At 35.8% G+C, this 20,045-nt stretch overlaps 2 protein-coding genes across 4 annotated transcripts; one reads left to right on the plus strand and one right to left on the minus strand.

Moving 5' to 3' along the window:
* The first annotated feature begins 89 nt into the window (after window positions 1-89).
* On the plus strand, window positions 90-14,517 carry LOC134238144 (protein O-glucosyltransferase 1-like). Its single transcript, XM_062720262.1, has 10 exons — window positions 90-311; window positions 2,719-2,818; window positions 3,181-3,324; window positions 3,707-3,842; window positions 5,611-5,732; window positions 5,881-6,040; window positions 6,523-6,581; window positions 11,649-11,816; window positions 12,441-12,497; window positions 12,950-14,517. The coding sequence occupies exons 1-10, from the start codon at window positions 185-187 to the stop codon at window positions 13,080-13,082; spliced, it is 1,206 nt and encodes a 401-aa protein (XP_062576246.1). The 5' UTR covers window positions 90-184; the 3' UTR covers window positions 13,083-14,517.
* A 1,213-nt stretch (window positions 14,518-15,730) lies between these two features.
* On the minus strand, window positions 15,731-19,905 carry LOC134238147 (WASH complex subunit 1-like). Of its 3 annotated transcripts, XM_062720266.1 has the most exons (5): window positions 19,619-19,670; window positions 18,704-19,258; window positions 18,177-18,385; window positions 16,647-17,340; window positions 15,731-16,247 (listed from the first exon to the last, which is right to left on the minus strand). In XM_062720266.1, the coding sequence occupies exons 2-4, from the start codon at window positions 19,234-19,236 to the stop codon at window positions 16,649-16,651; spliced, it is 1,434 nt and encodes a 477-aa protein (XP_062576250.1). In that variant the 5' UTR covers window positions 19,237-19,258; window positions 19,619-19,670; the 3' UTR covers window positions 15,731-16,247; window positions 16,647-16,648. The 3 variants fall into 3 exon arrangements, with proteins under 3 accessions (XP_062576250.1, XP_062576251.1, XP_062576249.1); XM_062720267.1 differs by lacking the exon at window positions 19,619-19,670 and adding an exon at window positions 19,849-19,905 and having other exon boundaries at window positions 15,731-17,340; XM_062720265.1 differs by having other exon boundaries at window positions 15,731-17,340.
* Between the last annotated feature and the right edge of the window lie 140 nt (window positions 19,906-20,045).

Below are 20,045 nucleotides of genomic sequence, written 5' to 3' on the forward strand. Positions count from 1 at the left end.
AACTGGTATTAAGGTAGAAAACTTGAAACGGCTTAAACGACAGGCTTGAAGCAACGTACTCCAAAGTAAAAAAATCTTTAACTTCAGCTTAAAAAGTGTTGTTCTTCAGTTCAGGACACAGAACTTGAATATTCATCATGATAACATGGCACTTTAGTTGAACTTCGAGCCCGATGTTTTAACAATGCGTTTACTTTTTAGAAATATTTTTATTTTCTCGGTTCTGGTAGTAGTTTTAACGGATGACGTTTGTGATAAGGACGATAAAGAATGTAGAGAGAAGACAAGTGAAAAATCAAAATATTCTAAAGGTACTGTTGTTTTACATTGTAACTGTGTAAGGCTAGTAACAACCACAACACAGGCACTTGTTTTGTATACAGGGCATCCTCTACTTATTTTTACCACCAGGTACCTAACTCATTTTTTAAGGCACCCCACTTCAAGTTCGTATTTTCTTAATATATCAATAAAAACCTACTTTAAAATGACATCATTCACTACAAGAGACTTTTTTCTTGTAAATTAAATTGTTTCAGATGTCTCTGGTCGAGCGTCTTTATATTGTAAACAACTCATTTATTCCTTGAAAGTTACGTGGATACATTTTAAGATTTTTATTAGGATACTGCTTCCGGTTGGGGGTACGATAACACCAGAGGCTTCCAAGTATTCTGTTCCAAGGTCTCTGGTTTTATCGTTAATTTGTAACCCCAAGTGGAGCTACATGTAACTTGTATCCTAAGAAAGTCTTAAAAAGTATTCGAATAAGAAAGGAGTAGTTTATGATAAAGAGGCTCGACCAGAGATGTCTGATGTGTTTTTATTGACAAGTAAAAAGTCTCTTGAAGCAAACGATGTCAACTTAAAGTAGGTTAATGATTGATTTAGTAACAAAATACGAGTTTGAAGTGGGGGTCACGTAGCCTAAAAATGAGTTAGGTACCTTGTGGTATAAATAAGGGGGACCCGTATACAAAACAAGTACCTGTGGACCAAACATATGCCTGATGTACCCAAGTGCATCCCTTGTAACCACTTTGGTACACCTTAGCGGCAGCTTTGATCCTGAAATTCTATCTAAGAAAGGGCAGGCCTCTAAACCCTGTAGTGTTATATGCATTAAGTCATATGGTTCAGTGATTAGATTATCTGCTTTAGAGTCAAGGATTGGAGTAAGGAGTTGATCTTTACATCCAGGGTTCGAATGCAGTGCTGCAGTACATTCAAATCAGTCCTTCAGAAGAGACTATAAAAACCAAGGTTGCAGTAAGTGCTGGCACTAAAAAACCCTCATTGGTCATGGCTCTGAGTACTAGGGCTGTCACGGTTCCAAAATGTTTCGGGTCGGGTCGGTTCCAATTTTTTAAGGTTCAGTTTCGGGTTTTTTGGTTCGGGTATACAATGGAATAAAAGCTCATGATTTGAATTATATTCAACAAAAAAAATTATTTTCATTTATTCTAAGAAGTAGCAACATAATAATTAGTTTAAAGTAGTTTCCTGACTAGAAAACAATTGTACTAACTTATTTAAATCTCATTATAATGGCAAGGTACTAACGAATCTCTCGTTTTAGACGCCATTTTTATGGTAAACCCTACTCTACTAGTCACAATTGTACAAACTTATTTAAATCTCATTATAATGGTAAGGTACTAACTGTACAAATCGGAACCGAATCAAATTCTGGAAAAACAGAACCGAACCCGACCCGAATTAATTGTTCTGCGGTTCCGGGTCATATCAGGTACCAGTGACAGCCCTACTGAGTACCAAGTACTATGATGTTAGCTGGTTTAAAATTTGCAACCCTCTTCAATCTGGCAAGTGAAAGTTATTTCTCAAAAGGAATGTTAAACAAACAAAACAAATAAATGATTATATAATTAGAATATGTATGAAACCTAAATGTATAAATGGGAGAGTCTTGGTTGACCTTTAAGGAGGGAGGAATGTGGTGGTCAGATGGGTTTATTTGCCAGTGTCAAGAAACAATTTCAGTTGGTATTAAAGCACATGACTCGAGATTTAGGGTGCCCAGTTTCAAATCCAAGTCTGGTCTATCACATTTTCTCCACTCCTGGTACATGCATATACCGGTAAATAAACATTGCAAGGCTGAGAGTGATGTCAAATGGTTAATTGTTGTATGAAAAAGCTGCAGCTACCTTAATATGCATACACTTGCAAATAATCCTAAATGTATTATGATTTTTAAACAATTTTCCAATTTTGCTTTGAATCAATGTCCCTTGAAAAATATAGAATTGTTAACATTAACATGATGAGCCAAAAATAATGTACACCACAGCTAATATAGGTATTTATTAATTATCAATTTATCAAGATGCATTTATATTATAGTTTGCAGTTAAGTGTGAAGTTTTGCATGTCGTCATGTTCTTTTTCGTCAGATGCATCCAGCGTAAACAATTCACGTGATTGGTCAACTCAGATTATCAACATTGACACGGAAATAATCTGTTTCATGAGCAACCAATTGCAATCAGAGATAAGAAGAAAGTTCCAGGTTAAGAGGCATGTACTACCGGTATTTGCTGTCAAACTAGATCGTGACATACCGTTAAACTTTACACTTAACTGCAAACTATTAATAGAACTTAGGACAACTTAAGTCCTAACCATCTGGTTTGTTTCATGGGTCATGATGAATTAGAAATCTTTTCTAAAGTTTTATTCATTTATAAATAACAGATGCAAAAAGTGATAAGTGGAAGAAATACCTGAAGAAGATAGAAAAAGCTGTAAAAGGTTACACAGATTGTACACAAGATGACTGCAGCTGTCACAGAAGGTGGGTGTAATGTGAAAAATTTTAAAAAATTACTGTAGATTGGCAAATAATCACGATGGTTTCAATTTTGCCATGCTCGTGATTTATAATTTTTTCCACGAATTTAATCCCATCGTGAATTACATTATTAGTTTTTAAAAAAGCTTAACAACTCAAACAAAATTTTGAATTAATTACTTGCAACGTGAAATTAAAACCATTGCAATTGGTACTTTTTTGAGATATCATGAAATTTTTACTCTTTGGAATTAAAAAAACTTACAGTAATCATTAACGTGTCTGGTGACGATTTGGTTTATAAGGGCACTTGGGGCAAACGCAGACAAAGTTTACATTTTAAAATTTGTTTTTTTTATGTCAAGTGTTATTGAAGAAGACCTAGCTCCATGGAAGAATGGAATTACAGAGGAAGTCTTTAACCAGGCCAGAAGTCAGAAATACGGCTCCCATTACCAAATCGTCAATCATAAACTGTATAGGGAAGAGGACTGCATGTTCCCAGCAAGGTATCTGGTATTTCTTATTAATTTGTTATTTTGCTGATTTGCTGTGCAATCTCTGTGAACATGTTTGCTTTGGAAGAATGTCAATAAATTACATCCATCATGCTTACCAACAAATACCCTTGAAGAATTGAAAATATTTTATTGTTTGCAAGAAATATCCAAGAGTTTTGTGACCTACTTAAACTCACAAATATTAATTCCAGCAAAATCATTTATTTGTATTCATTATTTGATTTAGACAATTGATGGAAATTAAATTGTTAAGGAGGACATGGCTGCATTTTTTAAATTTTCTTCTTCCATAGCATCTGCATGTTTATGAAAATCATTTAGCAAGAGATTATTTTAAAAACTAACCCCTGAATTACCTCCCTTGTCCCAGGTGTAGCGGTAATGAGCACTTTATCCTGGGGGTGATTCAGAAGTTACCTGACATGGAGCTGGTGATTAACACGCGGGACTGGCCACAGATTTCATCCTATCAGCCACCCATACCTGTCTTCTCCTTCAGTAAAGTGGTAACATTCTATTCACTTCATAACTACATACTCTATATAGGGAAATGTTTGCCCCCATTTTATTTTTGCCCCTTTTGTCCTAACCTCGATTGTGCATTTTTAAAAGGGGCAAATTCAAAGAATACAGTATAATTTCTTAAACATTACTATGACTGGATGAATTTAAATCAGGGCAAAATTGTTTGCAAGCGTGAAAGGGTGCAAATAACTCTGTACACAGTATAACATATGTATATCATGAAATATTAAAAAAACAGAATAGGGTTTAGTCATATGAGTTCTCCTAAATAATTCAATCAGTTCTTTTGATTTGATTTGTTTTGTTCTGAAGAGCAAAATAGAACTTTATGTAAATTTGAAAATACAATCATGTAGATAGAATAATCATTGTGATAAAGGGGGATTACTCTTAAATGGCATGAAAAATAGTTGTGATAAAGGGGAGTAACTCTAATGTGGTCATAAAAAGAAAATTCGTGTGATAAAAGGGGATAGCTACATGTATGATTGAAGAATCATGCTGATAAAGGGCAATAACTCTGATAGCTGGTTTTATTAGCTCTACTGGTCAGAGACCAGAAGAGCTTATGCGATAGTAATGCGTCCGGCGTCCGTCCGTCTGTCTGTCTGTCTGTCTGTCTGTCTGTCTGTCCGTCTGTCTGTAAACAATTTTTCAAAACGCTACTCCTCCTACAGTTTTAGTCTGATTTCAATATAACTTGGCACACAAGTAGACTACACTAAGATACATAAAATAGTGCATCGGTTTTTGATTTCGATGAACGGTGTTGCCATGGTTACTAAAAATAGAATTTTTGGAGAAATTCCTTTAAAACGCTACTCCTTCTACAGTTTTGGTTTGATTTCAATATAACTTGGCACACAAGTAGACTACACTAAGATACATAAAATAGTGCATTGGTTTTTGATTTCGATGAACGATGTTGCCATGGTTACTAAAAATAGAATTTTCTGTGAAATTCCTTTAAAACGCTACTCCTTCTACAGTTTTAGTCTCATTTCAATATCACTTGGCACACAAGTAGACTACACTAAGATGCATAAAATAGTGCATCGGTTTTTGATTTTGGTGAGCGGTGTTGCCATGGTTACTAAAAATAGAATTTTCTGAGAAATTCCTTTAAATCGCTACTCCTTCTACAGTTTTAGTCTCATTTCAATATCACTTGGCACACAAGTAGACTACACTAAGATACATAAAATGGTGCATCGGTTTTTGATTTCAATGAACGATGTTGCCATGGTTACTAAAAATAGAATTTTCTTTGAAATTCCTTTAAAACACCAGTTCTTCTACAGTTTTAGTCTCATTTCAATATCACTTGGCACACAAGTAGACTACACTAAGATACATAAAATAGTGCATCGGTTTTTGATTTCAATGAGCGGTGTTGCAATGGTTACTAAAAATAGAATTTCGGAGAAATTCCTTTAAAACGCTACTCCTTCTACAGTTTTGGTCTGATTTCATTATCACTTGGCACACAAGTAAACTACACTTATTTACAGTGTAATAGTGCATCGGTTTTTGATTTCAATGAACGGTGTTGCCATGGTTACTAAAAGTAGAATTTTCTGTGGAATTCCTTTAAAATGCTACTCCTTCTACAGTTTTGGTCTGATTTCAATATAACTTATCACACAAGTACACTACACTAAGATACATAATTCTGTGCATCGGTTTTTGATCAGTACAAACCAGTAGAGCAACAGTCTCAACAGAGACTTCTGGTTTGCTTTTTGACAGAGGGGGGAGAGTCATGACATCATGTACCCGGCATGGACATTCTGGGAGGGGGGACCCGCTGTCTGGCCAATCTACCCCACAGGACTGGGGCGCTGGGACCAGCAAAGGGAGATAATCACAAGGTAATCACAGGTAAAACTTACTAGTTCATGTATGTTCTGCTAGTATTATAGTTCATTACATAAAATAATGTTTCTTGGGGAATATGGTTAATGTATTATTTTAAAGAAATGAAAAATTTGTATTCTGCAAGGTTGTTTTTAATATCAGAGCTGCTAAGAGTTGGCCTTGGGAGAAGAAGAAAAACAAGGGATTTTTCCGAGGATCTCGGACCAGTTCAGAGAGAGACCCGCTGATTCTGCTGTCCAGGTCCAACCCAGAACTGGTGGACGCTGAGTACACCAAAAACCAGGCCTGGAGGTCAGAGGCGGTGAGTACTGGGGGGGGGGGGGCAAAAACCAGGCCTGGAGGTCAGAGGCAGTGAGTACTGGGGGGGGGGCAAAACCAGGCCTGGAGGTCAGAGGCAGTGAGTACTGGGGGGGGGGGCAAAATCCAGGTCTGGAGGTCAGAGACTGTGAGTACTTGGGGGGGAACACCTAACTAGGCCAGGAGATCTAAGATATTTGCTGAGGGGGATCCTGGAGGTCTGAGGCAGTGAGTGTGGATGGGTTAGGGAGGGGAGTTACACCACTAATATCCTTGGAGGTTTGAGGCAGTGAGTGTGGGTGGGGTTGGCAAGTGGGGTTACACCACTAATATCTCTGGAGGTTTGAGGCAGTGAGTACTTGAGGGGTGCACTACTTTCATCCAAGTTATCAAAGAAATTAAACCATTTTCCCCTGAAAAGCAACTATGACAATGTCTGTACTTGTTTGTAGATGATAGTTTAAGACAAGTTTGTTTTTATGACAGGACACCTTACACAGACCCCCAGCAAAGGACATCAAGTTAGAGGACCACTGTGACTACAAGTAAGTCAAGCTAGAGGAGCACGTGATTAGTGGTAAGTCAAATTAGAGGACCACTGTGATTACAAGTAAGTCAAATTAGAGGACCACTGTGATTACAAGTAAGTCAAATTAGAGGATCACTGTGATTAGTAGTAAGTCAAGTTTGAGGACCACTGTGATTACAAGTAAGTCAAGTTAGAGGACCACTGTGATTATAAGTAAGTCAAGTTAGAGGACCACTGTGATTACAAGTAAGTCAAGTTAGAGGACCACTGTGATTACAAGTAAGTCAAATGAAAGAAAAAGTGAGCTAGCTCACATACCCCACGCTCCCCCAAAACTTGACGGTGAAACACATAATGAAAGGCACAGTGCACTTTAAATACACAGTATAGATCAAAAAGGGCAATAATTGTAAAAAAAATCTTCACATCAAAATGTCTTGCACATTAGGACATTTAAATGTGGAATGAAATTTCTAGATAAATAATTGAATCAAAATTTCTTGGCATTATACAAATCCAAACATTAATTTGAAGTGGTTGGGGGGGGGGGGGGGGGGGGGGGGGGGTTGAGAAATTTTCTTGAATAATAGGCAAAACTCTTTGGGATAAAATAATGGAATATGTCCTAAATATCTGCATAGGTTGACAAAACTATGTACAACAGTTTAAGAGGAGTGGTGCTGACAAACTGTTCATCTCTATATTCAAAATATGGCCAAAAAGTCTAAGTTAAAAAGTGCGGAAATTCCCGGAAAAAATAATGGAATCGGAATTTCCTGGTAATATGCACATCTACACATTGTGTCCTAAATATCTGCAAAGTTTGACGAAATTCTGTGCAGCGGTTTAAGAGGAGTGGTGCTGACAAACTGTTCATCTCTATATTCAAAATATAGCCAAAAAGTCTAAGTTAAAAAGTGCGGAAATTCCTGGAAAAAATAATGGAATCGGAATTTCCTGATAATATGCACATCAACACATTGTGTCCTAAATAGCTGCAAAGTTTGACGAAATTCTGTGCAGTGGTTTATGAGGAGTTGCGCTGACAAACTGTTCATCTCTATATTCAAGGTATGGCCAAATGTCTAAGTTAAAAAGTGCAGAAATTCCTGGAAAAAATAATGGAATCGGAATTTCCTGGTAATATGCACATCTACACATTGTGTCTTAAATATCTGCAAAGTTTGACGAAATTCTGTGCAGCGGTTTATGAGGAGTTGCGCTGACAAACTGTTCATCTCTATATTCAAGGTATGGCCAAATGCCTAAGTTAAAAAGTGCAGAAATTCCTGGAAAAAATAATGGAATCGGAATTTCCTGGTAATATGCACATCTACACATTGTGTCTTAAATACCTGCAAAGTTTGACGAAATTCTGTGCAGCGGTTTATGACAAAAAAAGGAGTTGCACTGACAAACTGTTCATCATTAACTTTTATTTATATTCAATTTTGACTTGGTGCAAAATTTGGTTGCCCAAAATTTTTAAGAAAAAAAAAACCAATTATTGTACCTTAATTTGTTGTAAATATGAAAGTTGACAAATTAATCTCTGTTTTGAAGTTAACTGCCAGAAAAAATGTTGATATGGTGGTGATGCTACATTTGTAAATGTACATGTATATAAAACACTTTCCTGTCATTTACATGTAACTATCCTGAAAACACAGAGTATGCAGGAATATTATTTACACATTTTTGTAATTTTTCCTATAAAAAATTGACCTGCAAAGTTTGACGTGAATAAAAATTCCTTAATTGTAGAGAAAGCGTAATCTCTCTTTCATAATAAGACTGTAATGTAAGTTTGCGATAATCGTATGTTTTTGACAAAAAAAAGAAAAACGAACCCGATTTCTGAACTGACTGAATGCAACAACAATGTCCCGTTTTTGACGGAAATCAAGTGTTTGATTTATTGTGTTGTTTATAAACTTATGTGAGATTAAAAGAAATGTTTCTGTCAGAAATATCCACTTGCCCGATCGGACAAGTACATTGATAGTTTCACATGCCCGAACTGAGAATTTACTTGTCCCGGGCAATCGGACAACCGTTAATGTCCATCCCTGAGAGGATCACTGTGATTAGTAGTGTGTCAAGTTAGAGGACCACTGTGATTACAAGTAAGTCAAGTTAGAGGACCACTGTGATTATAAGTAAGTCAAGTTAGAGGACCACTGTGATTACAAGTAAGTCAAATTAGAGGACCACTGTGATTAGTAGTAAGTCAAGTTAGAGGACCACTGTGATTAGTAGGAAGTCAAGTTAGAGGACCACTGTGATTACAAGTAAGTCAAGTTAGAGGACCACTGTGATTACAAGTAAGTCAAGTTAGAGGACCACTGTGATTATAAGTAAGTCAAGTTAGAGGACCACTGTGATTACAAGTAAGTCAAATTAGAGGATCACTGTGATTAGTAGTAAGTCAAGTTAGAGGACCACTGTGATTAGTAGTAAGTCAAGTTAAAGGACCACTGTGATTACAAGTAAGTCAAGTTTGAGGACCACTGTGATTACAAGTAAGTCAAGTTAGAGGACCACTGTGATTACAAGTAAGTCAAGTTAGAGGACCACTGTGATTATAAGTCAAGTTAGAGGACCACTGTGCAGCGATTTTTTTCCACCCTTTGGGAAAGGGTCCGGTACCGGTTCAATTGGGAAAAATAACATCAAAGAAAAGAAAAGCAAGTTTTTTCTTATTTATGTGAATGCAACATATTTTGCATTTATACCAACTTAATTACCCATTACTGCTTGTTTTAAAGAATAAACAACAAGTACTTATTGTTTTTGATATCAACGTCCCTTGTTTTCACATTTTCATGCTTTCAATTTGTCAAAATGTATGACATTATGTTGTCTAAACCACTGGTCCCGCCAAATAACAACTTTCTCTACTTTCGATTTAACTGGAAGTAAAGCAATTAGTCAAGTTGTACAATGTTTCATTTAACAAGAAATATGATGTCGTCGTAATCTTTTGCTTCAGAGTTGAATTGGGAATTTTTAGTCACAGAATTGGGAAAAATTAATGTTATTTCGCATTGGCACTGGTGCCGTTTATCGGTACCAGTTATATAATGTAAAAAAAAAACGCTGCTGTGATTACAAGTAAGTCAAATTAGAGGACCACTGTGATTACAAGTTAGTCAAGTTAGAGGTCCACTGTGATTACAAGTAAGTCAAGTTAGAGGACCACTGTGATTACAAGTAAGTCAAGTTAGAGGATCACTGTGATTAGTAGTAAGTCAAGTTAGAGGACCACTGTGATTACAAGTTAGTCAAGTTAGAGGTCCACTGTGATTACAAGTTAGTCAAGTTAGAGGACCACTGTGATTAGTACAAAGTCAAGTTAGAGGACCACTGTGATTACAAGTAAGTCAAATTAGAGGACCACTGTGATTACAAGTTAGTCAAGTTAGAGGTCCACTGTGATAACAAGTAAGTCAAGTTAGAGGACCACTGTGATTACAAGTAAGTCAAATTAGAGGATCACTGTGATTAGTAGTAAGTCAAGTTAGAGGACCACTGTGATGAGTAGGAAGTCAAGCTAGAGGGCCACTGTGATTAAAAGTAAGTCAAGTTAGAAGATCACTGTGATTAGTAGTAAGTCAAGTTAGAGGATCACTGTGATTAGTAGTAAGTCAAGTTAGAGGACCACTGTGATTACAAGTAAGTCAAGTTAGAGGACCACTGTGATTACAAGTAAGTCAAATTAGAGGATCACTGTGATTAGTAGTAAGTCAAGTTAGAGGACCACTGTGATTTGTAGGAAGTCAAGCTAGAGGACCACTGTGATTAAAAGTAAGTCAAGTTAGAGGACCACTGTGATTACAAGTAAGTCAAGTTAGAGGACCACTGTGATTACAAGTAAGTCACTTTAGAGGACCACTGTGATTATAAGTAAGTCAAGTTAGAGGACCACTGTGATTAGTAGTAAGTCAAATTAGAGGACAACTGTGATTACAAATAAGTCAAATTAGAGGACCACTGTGATAACAAGTAAGTCAAGTTAGAGGATCACTGTGATTAGTAGTAAGTCAAGTTAGAGGACCACTGTAATTACAAGTAAGTCAAGTTAGAGGACCACTGTGATTACAAGTAAGTCAAGTTAGAGGACCACTGTAATTACAAGTAAGTCAAATTAGAGGACCACTGTGATAACAAGTAAGTCAAGTTAGAGGACCACTGTGATTAGTAGTAAGTCAAGTTAGAGGACCACTGTAATTACAAGTAAGTCAAGTTAGAGGACCACTGTAATTACAAGTAAGTCAACTTAGAGGACCACTGTAATTACAAGTAAGTCAAGTTAGAGGACCACTGTGATTACAAGTAAGTCAAGTTAGAGGACCACTGTGATTACAAGTAAGTCAAGTTATTGTTTTAATTAATATTCCTGTAATTAATATTAATAAAGAAACAATATCAGCAGCAATTAGAGCTAAGAATTCTCTAAATTCATGTGGGTTAGAGGATGAGGTGAGTTTTTTTTATCCAAGCATGTTCAGCACCCTTCTGTCTTTCTGTGTTATGTTTCTTATGTAAAACCTTTCATCTTTCCTGACTGAATTCATTGACAAACTTCACAACAAAAAGTGTTCTTGGATAAAGAAAATTTCAATTTTATGGATGAAAGACCTCAGAAGAAGAAGAAATTATGAAATATGATAAGTCAATTAAAAATCCTCTTCTCAAGAGCCACAGGGCTAAGGGAGGCAGAGTTAGATGTAGGATTTGTTATTGAGTGTCAAATGTAAGTTTGTTCAAGTTTTGGCCCCCAAGGCTCCTGTCGGATCATAATTATAATACGAAGATTTAAATAAAAATATAAATGAAAAAGTCTTTTATAATCTTTGCTAAGAACAGTAGTACATTTATCACAATTGGTAAAAGAAATATGCTAATGAAATGTAGATTATTGTCATATTTTCTGAGGAGAGCATTTTGTTCCATGGGCTTAGTTTCACTCTCGAACAGGAGAAAAAAAATGTACATTTCTTAAATTAATGTTATATATTGAGCTTTTGGGACATTTCTTACATTAATGTTATATATTTAACATTTGAGACATTTCTTACAGGTACTTGTTTAACTTCCGCGGGGTGGCTGCCAGTTTCCGTTTTAAGCACCTGTTTCTGTGTGAGTCTGTAGTCTTCCATGTAGGGACTGCCTGGTTAGAATTCTTCTACCCCACCATGAAGCCCTGGGTCCACTATATACCAGTCAAGGACGATCTATCAGATGTGGAGTGAGTATAAAACTTAACTTCTAATAACAGTGAGTAGAATTTGTTAAACTAGAGTTGGTGGACTCATGTTAGTCAATATACAGCTTATTCAATAATTAGTCATTTTATCACTGTTGCTTTTAGTCTATGCTTTGATTTACAAGACAGCACTTATTATTGAGTGTTGATAAAGGTAGATAACTCCTCTGACCTGAGGTTCACTTTAGTCAAGCTCTTCGATTAGCACATTTAAAATGCACATTTGAAATTGAATTATTGCGCAGAATTTACCCTTTGTTTAATACTTTTACAGATTCATTCAGTTTTTATAAAAAATAACATGTCTAGCTAATTTTACAGTGAGTTTCAAACACTGATTTTGCTCTGAGCTAAATCAGGAAATGTACAATAACAAATCTACACTGTAATCAGCATTCTAGTTATAGACAGGTTTAATAAGTGTTTCAGGTTTCTCTAGAAGCAGCTCAGATTTAGATTCAGAATGGGATAAAGTGATACATATTCTGGTTAATTGGGATACATATTCTGGTTAATTGTGATACTGTACATATTCTGGTCAATTGTGATACATATTCTGGTTAAGTGTATTGTATAAATTAATGTATGGAATTTTTCCTTTAATAGGGAACTTCTGGAGTTTGCAAAAGAGAATGATGATGTTGTACATGAAATAGCCATGAGGTAAGAACCACATCTTGATATATAACAGGCACATAAACTTGAAATTCCCAAAAGGTAAGATGTTTCTTGATGTATAACAGTCACATTGTTTTGAAATTTTGGGATATATTTTGTGGGGAAAATGGACACGATATAATATTCAATGGCAAATAAATAATTTTCATTTCAATATTTTTTAATGCAATGTTCTATGTTTTTGTTTACAGTTTGTAAATAATTTGTACAAAGAGTTCTCATTATTTCCTTTTGAACATATGTTAAAAATTACCTCTGTTTGATTTTCATTTATTAGAAAAAGTAAAAATCGAAATTAAAGAAAAATCATTACAGGTTACTTTTATTGGTTCCTGATTATACATGTAGTTTGTTGACAGTAAATATTGAGTTCAGTTATTTTGTAATTTGAATCATTTTGACAAAAACTACATGCCGTCTATTTAATATTTTTACAGAGGTCGACAGTTTATCTGGGATCACCTCAGAATGGAAGATGTGTCTTGTTATTGGGAAACTCTACTAAAGAAATACGCCAAATTGTTAAAATTTAAACCAAAACGAAACAAAAGTTACAAGCAAATCAAATAATAACTACTAAAGAAATACACCAAGTTGTTAAAATTTAAACTAAAACGAAACACGAGTCACAAGCAAATCAAATAATTTATGACTTTTCTCTCTCTTTTTTTTTATATAACATGCAGTCTTTTTAATTTTATAATAATAATTTTTTTTCTACATAGAGGTTTTGGGATTTTTTTGTTGTTGAGCAGTAAATTTTGTCTCTGCCATATATTAGTACGGTAATTACAAATGTACATGTACGTTACACATGAATTGTATATATCCTGTTGAGCTGCGAGCAGCTTTTAGGACTGACATGTCCATAACTTGATAAAAACTGAAATATAAAATTTGGGGTTTATATAGCCACTAAGGAATATTCAGGATCATAATAACACAGTAAAAGACTAGAGATGTAAAAAATGATAACTAAAGTCACTGTGATAAAACAGGTTAAGTTTATTTATTCTTCACAATTTTTCAGTTGATTGTAAGATATTTTTAAAAAAAAATGGCATCAAATATTTTCTCAAATTTTTTTTCTCTATATTTTTTTAATTATTACATTATTAAATTATAAAGAGCTTATAGTGCTTTGAATTAACAAAAATTTTTAAGCATAACTTTGTGTGCTACAAATAAGATCCAGATGATAAAAATAATTATATATCTGGATTTGAGAATACATGTACCAATCAATGTTTTAATCTAGTCTTTATAGGAAATAAAGCCCCGTAGAGTGACTGCATGTATAATTTTTTTTTCAATGAGCATGCATGGCAGCCAAATTCTAAAGAAATATCACATGGTTTCTAAAAAAAATGCTCTTTTAAAGTCAGAAGAATTTAATTACTAAATTTTGTACAAAATCTGTCATTTTGTTATAAATGACCCTCAGGCATACAGATAAATGATCCTGGAATTTATTATGGTTCAGGCTGTACACTCTATACATCCACCCCTGGCAATATGAACTCAGTTTTTATACCCAATTAAGTTAATTATGTTTCTGCCTGAGTGGAAAGAATTATTCAAAGTAATGTGCCATACATCTGTATGTAGTTTATTTTTCTAAATCTCATTCCAGAGGAATAATAATTGAAATTTTACTTTCACACACATAATTACAATTAATATGATAATCAATTTTAAACTAATTTGTTTATGTTACTGTGCAGTATTTTTTGACAGGAAATATGTGATAAATGATTATGAAATCCAAATTTAATGTACAGAAAATCCTTATTCAAAACAGTTCCTACCTTAGATGAAAACAATATACATGCACATGCATAGATACTTGTAACATTGTATTTGTAGTGCAGTTAAAGGAAATATAAACAAGTGGATTCTGACTTATTTATAGTTACATAGATTTTCAGTACAATATGATGGGCTTCCAATTTATATAGCCAATTTTATTTGTTTTCAATAAATTAAATTGACTTTTAAATCATAATTTGTGTGATTTGTTCATGTAGCAGTACTGGACAAGAGATGGGTTGTATAATATGGTAAGGGTGAAATGTCTGTCTATCTGTAAACAATTCAAAAGATACATGAACAGCAGAGACAGTTTTGGCACTTGCAATCTTATAAGAAAGTGGAACATAAGTGGGCTACATAATTATTTATAAAGAATATATTTTCTGTTGGTATGAGCTACTGTGGTTTATAAAAATCAAAATATCTTAAATGGATTTTGCATTCTGCTGTTAAGAGTTGCATTAGGTAAGAAGTTGATCCTTATGCTGTGGGTTTGAATCCCACCGTAGAATATGGTTCTGTTTTACAGTCAGTGCTGGGATGAATTTGTTCATTACTGCTCAATGGCCCTGAGTGTCACGTAAAGGTCAAACTCAATCTAATTAAAGTTAGATGTTCCAAATCCACTACTGCATGCTTCTCAATTTGAGGTGAATCTACGCTGCTGCAGCCGCTCCACCAGCAAGTGATGGAGTCTCAATATTATTTGAAAATTCTTGAGAGAAACATTAAACAAATTCATGTGTCGGTCAGATAATTTCCATCACCAGTAGCCAGATAACTCAGTTGGTAGAGCACCTGACTGGAGATTCACAGGGCCCATGTTGAAATCCCGGTTGACATTTCATAACAAGATTAAGAGCAAAAGCATTCTATTAGTTTATCATATGGATTAATAATGCATTCTTTGCACCTGTCTTGTTTTTGATTGTTGCATTCAGATTTACATTAATTTAGATTCAGATTTCTTAAAAAAAACAAAACCACTACGTGAAAGTTGAAATTTTATGATGCAAAGGATTATGTCATTGTGACAAGTGTTTAGATGAATTGCTATTTGCCAGTAAAAGAAATTAACAAACTAATGTTAACTTTACATGTAACCAGAACATGATGAAGAACTACATGAGGTATTATTCTTTGTTCAAATTTAAAAAAAAATCATACCCCATGCATGTACATGTATCTCTGCCCCCTCACATACAAAAAAATCCTGAATCCAAAAGCTATCAACCCCCCACCCCCCACCCCTTCCCTCCTTTCAGTTTTAAAATTACAGTGTCCTTTCCTGAAACATATTTTATTTTTAAATGATAATATTGCAATAAAGACCTTGACCTCCTGCTTCATCAATGAACAACTACTGATCATTTTTTTTTAAATCACAAACAAATAACTGCACAAAATTTGGATGAAGTGTTTATTGCTATAAATTTTAACTTGTTAATGTACATTTTAATGTACATACATATTTATATAAACATTTCAACAAACATGTTAACAATTTTTTAGTGCAGCTAATTAATGACCTGTGTATTGTTGACTCATGCACACAACCTAGAAACATTCTCAGACAAATTCACCCCATAATGAATCAGTTCTAAAAGTGGACCATGTTTACTGTAACAATGCTTGCTTAGACACACTGGAATCTTAGATATATTGGAGAATCAATAAAGACATGCAGCTGAAAGAAAATCTCATAAAAACAATAAAAGCTGTGGAACTCATTATTCAGTTTAATGCAGATAAGATTTTCTGAGTTTTTTTAAACAGTTGTCCATCAATACGGTCATTTTTCATGGTGCATTATCTTGCAGAATCACCTTATTAAATACAAACTGTGTAATTACATGTATCAATTAATAACCATCTTTTTTATCTTTCTTAAAGGACAGCTCACTCTAACTGCATTAAACTACCCTTTAAATAGAACTCTTTAGTGTGCAGTATTTAGAGCTTCCTTAATTTGAAAAAGCATAGACTCTCACATTTTGATCCATTAAGCACTATTGCTAGACGCTTCATAGATTATTTTATATGAATAATATGGTAGCTTTATGTGTTTGTTTCTGTTTTGTTCATTTTTTACCAATAAATTAAAATCAAACTTCAACATGCATTTCTTACTTAATTAGAATCACCAAGAAATCGTTAAAAAATCAGATGACAGAGATAATTACACTTAAAAAAAATCCATGCTTGTGATAAATATTGTTAATATACAGTAATTACTGAATGCAATGAAAAATAGAACTTGAAAACAATTTATAAATGATGATGAGATGAAAACAATATGTGAATATATAACAACAGTCAAACTTTTATTCCCAATCATCTTCGTCATCATCCCCACCCCCAGACTTAGGAGGTGGGGGTATCATTGAGGAAATCTTGTCCATGGCTCCCCCTCCCCCTGTGGGTGGTGGGGGTGGGGCATCTGAACTGTCAGTCCCTCCTTTACCACCTCCCCCACCCCCAGAAATGCCCTTCCTCCTCATGGTCAGTCGACTGAAGAGGTCACTCATTAGATCCCCTCCTCCTCCACCACCACTGGGGGCCGCCGCGGCTTTCTCTTCCTTCTTTTTCTTCTTCTCCAGTTTCCTATCTTTGGCACTCTTCAACTTTGCGCCACTTACACCACCTGTCTTACGTATGGCATCGAGTAGACTGGACCGTGAGTCACTGGGCGCAGTCACTTCTGCTGGCGCTGATTCTGGGACACCACTTGGTGGTGGTGGTGGAGGGGATGGGGCGTCTGGAGCAGGGGGTGGGGGTGGTGGTGGAGGGGCACCTGCAGGAGGGGGAGGTGGTGCTGATGGGGGAGGGGGAGGTGGGGGCGCAGCACTAGGGGGAGGGGGTGCACCTGTACTGGATGGGGCCTGGGATATTTCTGGAACTGAGGGGAGAGTTTCTTCAGGTACTACTGAAGGAAGGTCTGGAATGATACTGCCGAGGACTGAGGGAGCTATGGATTTCTCCTGATCTACCGCAAAGGAAAGGTCATCAGCAACACCTACAAAGATAAGAAATGTGAAGTCTGACAGATCTCTTTATATACCAGGTAAACATGTACATGATGAATGTCAAACACTTGTTACCTAATTTTTCCACACTTGGTTTTGTACAATATTTAATGGCATTTTGGTACTACAATGTGTTAGGTCTGGACTAAAAGTAACAGTTTTCATTGTTATAATGACCTAAATAATGAAACAGAATATCATGTTTCAAAGTTGTAAATAAAGCCTTTGTTTAAACATTATACTCATGTACATGTATGTCGTGATAAATTGCTCTTAGACATGATACATGTTGATGTACATGGCATTGTAATGTTCTATTATGGTATAAATTACAAGAGTATTTCTACTGGACTTGATCCTACCTGGTAGATTGGGGAGGAATTGTTCTAGTATGGTAAAAATTACACGGGAATTTCTACAGGACTTGATCCTACCTGGTAGATTGGGGAGGAGTTCTGGGACTACTGGACTTGATCCTACCTGGTAGATTGGGGAGGAATTCTGGGACTACAGGACTTAATCCTACCTGGTAGATTGGGGAGGAATTCTGGGACTACTGGACTTGATCCTACCTGGTAGATTAAGGAGGAATTCTGGGACTACTGGACTTGATCCTACCTGGTAGATTGGGGAGGAGGAACTTGATCCTACCTGGTAGATTGGGGAGGACTACTGGACTTGATCCTACCTGGTTGATTGGGGAGGAATTCTAGGACTACTGGACTTGATCCTACCTGGTTGATTGGGGAGGAATTCTAGGACTACTGGACTTGATCCTACCTGGTAGATTGGGGAGGAGTTCTGCGACTTATCGACTTGATCCTACCTGGTAGATTGGGGAGGAATTCTGGGACGGCTATCTCGGGGAAGTCCACGATGACGGGTTTGAAGGAGATATCGTCCACCCTCTGTCCCTGCAGACCCTCGTTTGTTGTGATGGTTGTGGGTGCAGCGTCTATTTCACTCTCCTCCTCTATTGCTGTGCGTGTCTTCTTCACTACTCCCAGGGGATCAAGCATGGTGTACTGTTTATATCTGTAAATAACAGAAGAAATATTTTCAATTGGTATTGGAACCCTAGGCCTCTACGTAATATTGTATACAGTAAAATTTTCCATCCTATTTTATTTTTGCTCCTCATTTAGGCGAATTTATAATGGGACAAATTCATGGATAACATTTTTTTTTTCAAATAAAACTATAACTGGGCAAATTCTGAACAAGGCAAAATTGTCTGCAAGTGTGAAAGGGCGACAATAACCCTGTATATAGTACATTGAAGAAGCTAACGTGAGCATGCATTGCCAAGCCTAGTGTACTGTTTAAATCTGTCCTCTGTAGTTATATACTTACAGGTTCTCTGACGTGTTAAACAACAACAGAGAGCTGATGGAGGGAACAGACTTAGGTAACCCCCCAAGTCCGTCCCTCAAGTTAGCGTCCTCTTTACGCTTCAACTTCAAATGAACGTTGTAGAACTGTAGCTTTTCCCTTAACGATTTATCGTCCAGTCCCTTGTGTTTAGTTGTCACTTTGTAATGAGGTCGTTTAATCTCCCGCAGCCCATTGGTGCTCTCTAAGGGAAACATTATTTGATATTCCTCTTGATTCTCAGCCGCAGGGTATTTGGCTGAGGCGAACACCTTTGTAGCTTTATTACTTCCCTTGATTTTGTCCACTTTTGCCTGAGCTAAGCTTATTCTGTCATTGACCCTCTGAAGTTTTGTCCTATTTTCGCTGATCTTGGTGCCGATTCTTTTGAACACTTCATTAGCGACCTGATCTAAATAGTTGAGGGAATCGGCGATCTGGTGGACTGTCTCTTCCCTACGTAAGTCTGGAGGAACATTTGGAATGTTGAAGCTTTGACAAGACATCTCTGGCATTTAGGTACGGAGTAGCAGAAACCTGGAAAAGACCTTCCATAATGAGTAACATATTCATAGACCAGTGCATGGTTTGATAGGTTTTACAAAATAATCACTATTCATTTCTCTTGAATGCACATCTTTAGTATGTAAATCCCTATCCTGGCTTGACTTTTTATCTAAGATAAAATTATATATTTACAAATGAAAAGCCATGGTTAGTATGTGATTTTTTTCCTTAGTATGCTGTTGTTGTTGTTTTTTTTTTTTAAACAAACCTGGGCAGTCATGTCATAGAGTTGGTCGTCTTCCGCGATAAATATCAATGGAAATTAATTTATCTAAGAACAACAAGCCAAATATAGGTTTTTATGAATTAAAAGAAGCACCATTTCCTTACAATAATCTTAGAAACATACCCACTGACAACACAGTCAGAAAAAAAGGGGCGGCATCACATGACTGGAAAAATCATTATCAACAATGAACAATGACAGCCGCGTAAAATTTGGGAGATGTATCATTTTTTAATAAGACCCGGGTGCCACTTCATATTTCCCCTATAGTTCATGCGACTTTAAACTGTAATAAGTTAGAAAAACATGGAAAAATTGAGCGTTCTATTTTTACCTGTGTTTAGCCCGGAAGTGCATAAATTTTCTAAAAGACAAAACCAATCAAAACGGAAAACACATTTTCCAATCTTCTGCCCTGAATCGTGCAGAACTATCCATGCATTCACATTGAATTCTTCCGAACTGAAAAACAGTTTGGTAAAAATTTACTTCATCAACTATAATTTTTTTTTTTTTTAATCCATATAAGAG

This window comes from Saccostrea cucullata, unplaced genomic scaffold (assembly GCF_032062105.1).
Source record: "Saccostrea cucullata isolate Sc308-1 unplaced genomic scaffold, CSIRO_AGI_Scuc_v1 ctg3426, whole genome shotgun sequence".
NCBI classification, from domain to species: Eukaryota; Metazoa; Mollusca; class Bivalvia; order Ostreida; family Ostreidae; genus Saccostrea; species Saccostrea cuccullata.

What these genes read in the sequence shown, in the direction of transcription:
- LOC134238147 (XM_062720267.1), bottom strand. Translation starts at nt 19,236, where the DNA reads ATGCCAGAGATGTCTTGTCAAAGCTTCAACATTCCAAATGTTCCTCCA. An exon ending in TTTAACACGTCAGAGAACCT is followed by an intron (nt 18,386 to 18,703) that starts GTAAGTATATAA and finishes TGTTATTTACAG; the next exon opens with ATATAAACAGTACACCATGC. An exon ending in ATTCCTCCCCAATCTACCAG is followed by an intron (nt 17,341 to 18,176) that starts GTAGGATCAAGT and finishes TTATCTTTGTAG; the next exon opens with GTGTTGCTGATGACCTTTCC.
- LOC134238144 (XM_062720262.1), top strand. Translation starts at nt 185, where the DNA reads ATGCGTTTACTTTTTAGAAATATTTTTATTTTCTCGGTTCTGGTAGTA. An exon ending in CAAAGGGAGATAATCACAAG is followed by an intron (nt 5,733 to 5,880) that starts GTAATCACAGGT and finishes TTTTAATATCAG; the next exon opens with AGCTGCTAAGAGTTGGCCTT. An exon ending in GAGGACCACTGTGACTACAA is followed by an intron (nt 6,582 to 11,648) that starts GTAAGTCAAGCT and finishes CATTTCTTACAG; the next exon opens with GTACTTGTTTAACTTCCGCG.